Source organism: Pinus tabuliformis, chromosome 1_2, assembly GCF_031772625.1.
Source record: "Pinus tabuliformis cultivar Carrire ecotype Pingquan chromosome 1_2, CPIR1, whole genome shotgun sequence".
In the NCBI taxonomy this organism is placed as follows: Eukaryota; Viridiplantae; Streptophyta; class Pinopsida; order Pinales; family Pinaceae; genus Pinus; species Pinus tabuliformis.
The window spans coordinates 1,321,381,073-1,321,390,604 of NC_142298.1; the positions used below are offsets into that span (position 1 = coordinate 1,321,381,073).

Below are 9,532 nucleotides of genomic sequence, written 5' to 3' on the forward strand. Positions count from 1 at the left end.
TGAAATAGAGAATATTGAAAATAGAAAGGAGAAACCTGCATCGCTACTTGTAGCCCTAAAAGTGAACAAGGCACCATAAAAAAAAAAGGAAGGAACCTGATACAATGATTGACCCCTGATCCTACATTCATAGTGGAACTACCCACACAGAATTGATAACCCACGCTTGGAAAGTTGATCTGCCAAAGTGTTTTGCTCTATGAAAATGTGATAGAAAGAGATACAAAGGAACCAGACCTTCTTTGAAAAGATTTTGAAGCAAGAGCATCCAATGGCGAGGCGATAGGTGGACAGGCTACCTAAAGCACCTTTCAGAAAATTTCACTTTGATTTATTTTACTGTTAACTTTTTTTCCAAGAAGGCTGTTACAGCCATTGTAAATTTCTTTTCTTTATTTCTGTTTCTTTTTTAGTATTGAACGTGAGTTTAACAACAACAACAAAAATTAGTTTGACAACATAACAGGAAATGCAACTGTGCAATGTAACCGCAGGTAGTTACTCAACTGAATGAGGCTTACCTGAACTATTAAAAAATACATTTCATAGAAGGCAGGGGGTTGCTGCCCAGATAGAGAAAAATAGAAACATATTGAGATTGTAAAAGTTTGTTGTCAAGCGTAAACCAAAAGAATAAACATTGTTATTTTCAGGTAATCAAAAAGACTGTTTCATGAATCATTTTCTGTAGATGTGCATGTGTGCAAACTATAAAAGGAGAATGAATATCAAGATTGTGCCAGCAGAAACAACTAGGAGCGAGAAAAGAAAACATGAACTGTGCGCATACCCAAAAATTGACTTTTTACTGTGCATAATCAAAGGTACCCGCAGACCAAAACAATTCAACATTCAGTAACAGAATTTTTTTATCTAATGTGCTTACATGTAATGAAGACGTTACACAAATAATTGTCAAAGAGAATTAGTATTTCAATTTCCCTAATGTTCCATATTTACATTCCATATATAGACACATAGTTCCAGGTTTCTTCGAGTCCCTTATCATCTGTAGGAGAAAGGACTAGAAACCCTCGCTCAACATGACCAAGCAAGAACAAGAATAGAGGTCGGACTACAGGGCTAGATATAAATACTGCGACCACTACAAAACTATACTAACTGCAAGACTAACTACAGAATACAGTGGTGAAGACTTGAAGAAAAGAACAACAACCCTACATAGCCTACAAAGAAGACAACTGTAAATTAATTCGACAAACAAGAACCTCAAACAGGCACCAGGGCACACTTAAGGGAACAGTCGTACCCATTTCAAACAAGGGCTGAGACCGAATACTGGAGACATGGCAAGCCACCAAGTCCGAGCCCTTGACACCGGCACATGAGCCACCTGCACAACACACGAACATGTAAGTTAGGGTAGCATAACCTGTCGAAACATAAAGCAAACATAACAGAAAGAAGCAACGACAAATTGATAGCCTTGTGGTTACCTGAGTGTCAAGAGGGTTTGAACAAACCCCAAACCAGCAACAACGCCGAGAAGGGAGCAGAAATCGAGAGCCCCAGCAAAAATGAGAGAGCCACGACCACATAGCCATATACATCCGCAACTACTCACAAGGAGCGACATTGTTAGCAAGAGATACAGTAGCATAAAAAAAAGTGAAACTGGAAAAGAAGGATACTTGTGGAAGAAACTGGATAATCGCCAGAGCAAACAAACCGAGAACCTGTCAGAGAAACCAGAACAATTATTTAACAGTCGAGTTACATATACAAATAGATCAAGCTAGCAAGCAGTAAATCGAATAGGCTTTACAGTTTCAGACCACCTTTAGATTGAAACCATAGTAGGGAGAACATGATGGAGCCAGCGAATGGAGGAGGGTCAAGTGCCATAGCTGCAACCAGGAATCAAACCCCATAGCGGACAGAGCAACCGGGTTACCAACAGGGCAAGTGATGACCAGGAAGGGTTTTCACCCAAAACCATAGATCCGGCGCGAAACTCCAGAACCTCGTGAACGATGGAGGCATTAAAGCCTCATTAAACCTCCCCAAAACCTTTTAAGTGACTGCGCGTGAATATCATGTGGTATAGCTGCCACACAACGTCCACGTCAGCGGAAGGGTGTGTCATCAATTTTTGGTATCAAAGCCAGGTTCTTTCCTTAGGGAAGAAAGTTTAATTATGGAGGTAGGAAGAAGAGGAAGAGGAAGGGGTGTTCAGAGAGTAGCCGAAGATGGACTGCATGAAGAAATCAGGATCCTAAGTGCCTAGCTAGCAGCAGTGGAGGCAGGAAGGCACAGAGATCCAGAGGATGGCGATGACAGTGATGTAGAGACTATAGCTACAACAGATGGGTCTGAAGAGGAAGGGCCAGAAATAAGATTGTTGAAATCCGTCCTGTTAGCAAACAACAAACCGAAACCTGAACTGTCAAATTATGATGGCAGCCTATCTACTGAATTGCTTCTGGATTGGATTAGCGAGTTAGATAAATACTTCGAGTGTGAAGAGATCAGTGATGAAAAGAGGATCAGGTTTGCAGCTACGAAGTTGAAGGGGCATGCCACACTGTGGTGGGACAATGTGCAAGCGGAGCGGAAAAGATCCAACAAACCACCGATTAAGAAGTGGGACAGGATGGTGGCCAAGTTGAAGGGTAAATTTTTACCTAAAGATTATCATATTGCGCTGCATAGATAGGTACGGAATCTGAAACGGAGGTCAATGATTGTCAAAGAGTACACAAAGGAGTTTTATAGAGTAAATTTGCGAGCAGGTTATGTCGAGGATAACCCAGAGAAGACTGCGAGGTTTGTGAATGGGTTGTGAATGGAGATACTGGACGAGATCAGTATTCTCTCTCCCAGATCTGTAGAAGAAGCATATCAAAGTGCTTTAAAAGCGGAAGAAAAACTTAACAGAAAGCAGAATGTGAGGAGAGGATGTGGTTCTGGACGAGGAAGGGAACAGTCCTATGGCAGAGGCAGAACTGCCAGTAGCAATGATGAAGGCAACAGTCTGAAAGCTGCAGGGTCAACAGACAAAGAGGGTAACACTAGGGGAGGCAGGCCTTACCAGCGAGGTAGAGGTAATGGCAAAGGCAGAGGAGCTGCCTACTAGTGTTACAAGTGCCACAAATGGGGGCACAGATCGTTTGAATGTCCTGAAAGTGATCAGGCAGGACAAAGGGGGGCATATGTTGCTCAACCTGAGGAGACCGAGGCCCCACCTCAAGAAGTTGATAACATGCTTGAAACAGGTGAAGAATTGGTACTAAATAAAGTTTTATTAAAGCCAACTAAAGAATCAACTGATCCGACACAGCGGAAAGCTCTTTTTCGAACTGTGTGTGTTGGCGAGGTAAATCCCCTCTACGGACAGAGGCAATCCCCACTAGCCCAAAATGGATCTAGCAACAATCAAACAATGCTAACACGCAGGTTCCTAATTACAAATTAAAGGTAAATGATGAGAGCCTACTTGGATTCCAACGCCAGTGTTGTAGAAGAGTCGACACTCCCGTTCCTTTGCTCCGGCCGGTCATGATCCTCACGATCTCCGTGAATGGACACCTGCACATGCAAAGAACGACACAAATACAAGCATAAAATCCAATAGATGCAATTATATATCGGTCAGAAAAGATATAACTCAAACATCATTACAATGAACAACAAGAGTGGAACCATAATGATAATCATCTATTATTGATAATCAATAAAGAAGAATACAACCATAGTTCTGACGTCAAATCCTCCTTTGGCTGGGTGATCAGCTACATATGTCTTGCAAAGCTTGTTGGGATTGGGAACAAGCCTCTCTCTCTTTGATTATGAATGCAAAGAAGACTCTTACATCAATCTCTCAGACTTCCGACAGTATAATTCTCCCTATGCTCGAACTAGCTACGAGAGAGTTGAGATCTTTCAATCAAATAAATGATCTTAAAGCAATCAACAATGACTCTAATGCAGCTAATGGAAATAAACGAAACTTTTCTTTAAAGTCACTAATCACTAACAACAACGAAAAGCTCTAATTTCCATTAACTAATTCAAAGCAAAAGAGATTGTTCATTTTCTTTTCAATGGCAAAGTGCACTAAACAAATTTTGAGAGATAATAACAAAGATTAAAAGAGACAAATTTCACTCAATGAAAATACAATCAAGTCCCTGAAACACCAAGGAAATCTTTCAAACCAAGAAAAATCACAAAAACCTCAATGAGCTATGTGATGTAAGCCCAAAACGAAGCCAAGCAGAATCCAAGTGAAAAAGAAGTGAATCACTCGAATAACGCAATAAAAAGCTTAACAATCACTGAACAAGTGCAAGAGAGTAACCAAAAAGTCGACTGGACCGACAAAAGACCAAAACTCCTAAGGAAGGCTCGATGCACAAAGCCACTAGATGCCCTAGGGCTGAAAATGTGAAATCGGTGGAAAAAAGCAAACATCCAAAGGGTAAAGGCCAAAAACCAATCAAACAAGACTCTAACACATTCAAGTGATTGAAAAATAGTATCCAGACACAAAAACCAAGCTTGGAAGGCTCAAAACAAGCAAACTCTAAAAGTTTCCCTGAGCTGGCGCGACTTTCAGGCTAAAAGTAGCGCCAATTGAGGATTGGCGCGGGCTGTACATTGACAAGTGGCGCCAATTGGCACGACTGTCATGCAAAAAAGAGCGCCAATCAAGTTTTCTATGCTAAAATAAAAAACAAGCAATCCAAGACTAGGCCAGCAGTATCCAGACAGACCAGGCAGCAAGAGACAGCAAAGAATCCAACCTACAAAGCTATCTAAGCAATCAAAACAAGAGAAAACCAAAGAGACAAGACAAACTCCAAGTTGTTAGTTCGTAAACCAAACCGGAGATTGACTGAAGTGGCGTTGATCTACTTCGCTAATGCAAAGCAATAGCGTTTCGAAGGCTATCTGGCTGTACTTCATGCTCCATCTAAAGTTTACAAATCAAACAACAAGCTAACTTCCCAGCGGAGTCGCCAAATTGTTGGAGAGGTAAATCCCCTCTGCGGACAGAGGCGATCCCCACTAGCCCAAAATGGGTCTAGCAACAATCAAACAATGCTATCACGCAAGTTCCTAATTGCAAATTAAAGGTGGATTATGACAGCCTACTTGGATTCCAACGCCAGTGTTGTAGAAGAGTTGACATTCCCGTTCCTTTGCTCCGGCCGGTCACGATCTCCACGATCTCCGTGAATGGACACCTGCACATGCAAAGAACAACACAAATACAAGCATAAAATCCAATAGATGCAATTATATATCGGTCAGAAAAGATATAACTCAAACATCATCACAATGAACAACAAGAATGGAACCATAACGATAGTCATCTATTATTGATAATCAATAAAGAAGAATACAACCATAGTTTTGACGTCAAATCCTCCTTTGGCTGGGTGATCAGCTACATATGTCTTGCAAAGCTTGTTGGGATTGGGAACAAGCCTCTCTCTCTTTGATTATGAATGCAAAGAAGACTCTTACAACAATCTCTCAGACTTTCGACAGTATAATTCTCCCTATGCTCGAACTAGCTTGTCAAATGCAACAGAACAAGCTTTTATAGATGGAGGAGAAGGAGATACAATGAATCAAGACATCCATGGGATTGGCATTATCCTCAAAAGCTATTATGGATAGGGGAAAGGGAGATATGATGAATCTCGACATCCATGAGATTGGCATTATCCTTAAAAAGCTTCATGAGTCGAAAGGAAAAAACCTTCGGGTGTGTGTTTGTTAAAAAGCTTTCCCAAACTCGGTTGGCGCGGGTATAACTCTGAGACAGAGCGCCAACTGGCGCACCCTCTTTGGAGGATTTCCCCTGTTGGCGCTGGTAATACATTGTGGATCCGCGCTAATGGAAAAAGGGGACTTTTTAAGGATATTCTGTAGGAGATGTCTTCAGGGCATATGAAGTCCATACTTAGGGGAACATAATGCAAGTATTTTCAAGTTATGTCACTTCTCACAGGTCCCGGAATGAGTTCTCCAAAGTGCGGGAAAGGGTTAACAGGGACAGTGACAAATGGTGACAAATTACTGTGTAACAGTGTGTAAGTCACAGGGAAAGTGTTGTAAATTGATTATCGATAGTGGAAGCACAGAAAATTTGGTAGCCACAGAGATGGTGGAAAAGTTGGGCCTGAAGTGTTTGAAACACCCAACTCCATACTGGGTATCTTGGCTACAGAAAGGACACCAACTACTTGTTGACAAGAAGTGTGAAGTGGAATTTCATATTGGCAGATATAAGGATAAAGTGACATGTGACATTATGCTGGTGGATGTATGCCATATACTGCTGGGAAGACCTTGGCAATATGATAGGAAGGTGGTACACGATGAAAAAACAAATTGCTATAAGTTCGTGAAAGATGGGATCAAACACACATTGGTACCCATGAAGGAAGAAGCTACAGCAGAAAGTAGTGGGTCGAAAGCCTTTTTGCTAGGGAGGAAAGAGTTCCTACAGCAGTTGGGAGATGACGAGATTAAATTTGCAGTCGTACGGAGGCCAAGGCCAGTGTTAGTTCATACTGAAATTAAGGATTTACCGGAAGAAATCCAAGATATGTTGCATGAATTCAGCGATATAGTAGCGGACAAATTGCCAGATAAGTTACCTCCAAAATGGAGTATCAGCCACCATATCGATTTTATACTAGGAGCCAGCTTACCCAACAAAGCCGCTTATCGCATGAGCCCGAAAGACAATGAGGAGATTAGAAAACAGGTACAAGAATTGTTGGATAAGGGACTGATTTGGGAAAGCCTAAGTCCGTGTGTAGTACCAACAGTTTTGGCTCCCAAGAAAGGAGGGGAGTGGCGAATGTGTACCGATTCCCGAGCAATAAGATTACTATTAGGTACAGGTTTCCTTTACCACGCATGGATGATATGATGGACTGTTTAAGTGGAGCAGCTTACTTTTCCAAGATTGATTTGAAAAGTGGTTATCATTAGATACAGATTCGAGAAGGCGATGAGTAGAAGACTACTTTTAAGACCAACGAGGTCTTGTATGAGTGGCTAGTCATGCCATTCGGATTGAGTAATGCACCCAGTACATTCATGCGCTTGATGAACGAAATGTTGAAAGAATACATCAAGAAGTTTGTTATTGTATACTTGGATGATATTCTTATTTTCAATAAGACCAGGGGGGAACATTTCAGACACATCAGGTGTGTCTTAGAAAAATTACAACAAAATAAATTGCTGTTAAATTTGAAGAAATGCACGTTTTTCAAGAAGGAATTGATTTACTTGGGGTTCGTGATCTCAGAAAATGAGTTGAAGATGGATCCGGAAAAGATTGCAGCCATAGTCAACTGGCCATCCCCAAAGAGTTTATTTGAAGTACGAAGTTTTCATGGGCTAGCAAGTTTTTACAGGAAGTTTATAAGGGATTTTAGCGGTATCTGCACGCCCATGGTAGAGACTATCAAGAAGGCCAATCAGCCATTTCATTGGATTGATTCAGCTGAAAAGAGTTTTCAGCTGCTGAAAAAAAATATTACTGAACAACCTGTTTTACAGTTGCCAGATTTTAACAAACTTTTTCAAGTTCGTTGCAACGCCAGTGGGACAGCCATTGGGGTAGTGCTGAGTCAAGAGGATAACCTGATGGCATATTTTATTGAAAAATTGAATGAGAGCAAACAGAAATATTCTTCCTATGATAAGGAATTCTATGCAATAGTACAAGCACTGAAACACTAGAGACACTATTTGTTGGGAAGTGAATTCGTCCTGTTTTCGGACAATTTTGCTCTGCAATATATTATGCAGCAGCACAAATTAAACCACAAATATGCGAAATCGGTGGAATATCTCCAAAGTTTCACGTTTGTGTTAAAGCACATCAGTGGACAGGCCAATAAGGTGGTAGATGCACTAAGTCGGAGAAGTTTGATCATGCAGGAGAGCAGAATACAAGTGTTGGGTTTTGAGCATCTTAAGGATCTGTACGAGACAGATGCATATTTTCGTGAAGCATACGAAGCTTGACAGAATTCGTTGTTGAGGGACAACAACTTGTGGTTAGATTTTAACTTGCAAGAAGGATTGTTGTTCAAGGGTGGACAGTTGTGCATTCCAGAGTGTTCAATGAGGGAAAATCTAATCCAGGAGAAGCACAATGGAGGTCTAGCCGGACATTTTGGCGTAGACAAGACATTGGACCAAGTAAGTCATTTTTATTATTGGCCTAGGATGCGACGAGACGTGCAACGATATGTGGCTAGATGCAAGATGTGTCAACTGGCGAAGGGACATAGTCAGAATGCGGGATTATACACACCATTGCCTATTCCGGACAGACCTTGGGATTCGGTTAGTTTAGATTTTGTTTTGGGTTTGCCAAGGACACAGAAAGGGTATGATTCAATTATGGTAGTGGTGGACCACTTTACAAAGATGGCACATTTTATCCCTTGCAAGAAGACCAATGACGCCACGCATGTAGCCCACCTATTCTTTACAGAAATTGTTAGGTTACATGGCTTGCCGACATCTATTCTTTCAGATAGGGACGTGAAGTTTACAGGTCATTTCTGGCGGACTTTGTGGAAGAAATTGGACACTAAACTGAATTTCAGTTCAACGTATCATCCACAGACTAACGGGAAAACTGAAGTAGTAAACCGAAGTCTAGGAAATCTGCTACGTAGCCTCGTTGGAGAGAATTTGCAACAGTGGGATCGCGTACTCGCCCAGGCAGAGTTCGCTTATAACGACTCTCCAAACAGGAGCACAGGCAGAAGCCCTTTCCAAATCCTGTATGGCATGCACCCTCGAGGAGTGCACGAATTACGAGATTTGGGTCGGTTGGAACGGAGGAGTGCTGACGGAGAAGAATTCGCCAAGATGATTAGTGAACTTCACGAGCAGGTAAAAGCTAAGTTACAGAACAACAGTCATAAATATAAACAAAAGGAAAATTTGAAGCGTCGGGAAGTGCAGTTTGATATAGGAGATTTGGTACTAGCGCATCTACGAAAGGAAAGGTTCCCCAAAGGAGAGTACAACAAGTTGAAATTCAAAAAGATAGGGCCTTGTCGAATTTTACGAAAATTCTCTGCAAATGCCTATGAACTGCAATTACCACAAGGGATTGGGATCTCGCCCATTTTCAATGTCGCAGACCTATACCCCTATGTTTCTGCAGACACAGAGGAAGATTCAAACGGTCACACACGGGACACCCAGGGAGACAAAGAGACAGGGACATGGATCAAGCAGCTGCCCACAACCAAGCCTTTAGAGATTGACCAAATATTGGACACTCAGGTAGCTCGGCGGACATGCCGGAAGGAGTACTTGCAGTACTTGGTTAAATGGAAGGGTCATCTAATAGAGAACAACACATGGATGGATGCTGGACAGATTCAGCGCGCCGAATATATGATTGAAGAGCTCATAGACAGGAGCAATGACGTTCTTTCACCCCGGGAGCCTCATGCAAGAGCATCCAATAGCAAGGCAACAGGTGGACAGGTTGCCTAAAGCACCTTCCAGA

General features: G+C 41.8%; 1 protein-coding gene across 1 annotated transcript; it reads left to right on the forward strand.

The window, feature by feature from the left end:
* The first annotated feature begins 6,037 nt into the window (after positions 1–6,037).
* Positions 6,038–8,022, forward strand: LOC149211091 (uncharacterized). Its single transcript, XM_089399182.1, has 3 exons — positions 6,038–6,878; positions 7,298–7,578; positions 7,804–8,022. The coding sequence occupies exons 1-3, from the start codon at positions 6,038–6,040 to the stop codon at positions 8,020–8,022; spliced, it is 1,341 nt and encodes a 446-aa protein (XP_089255308.1).
* The last annotated feature ends 1,510 nt before the right edge of the window (positions 8,023–9,532 follow it).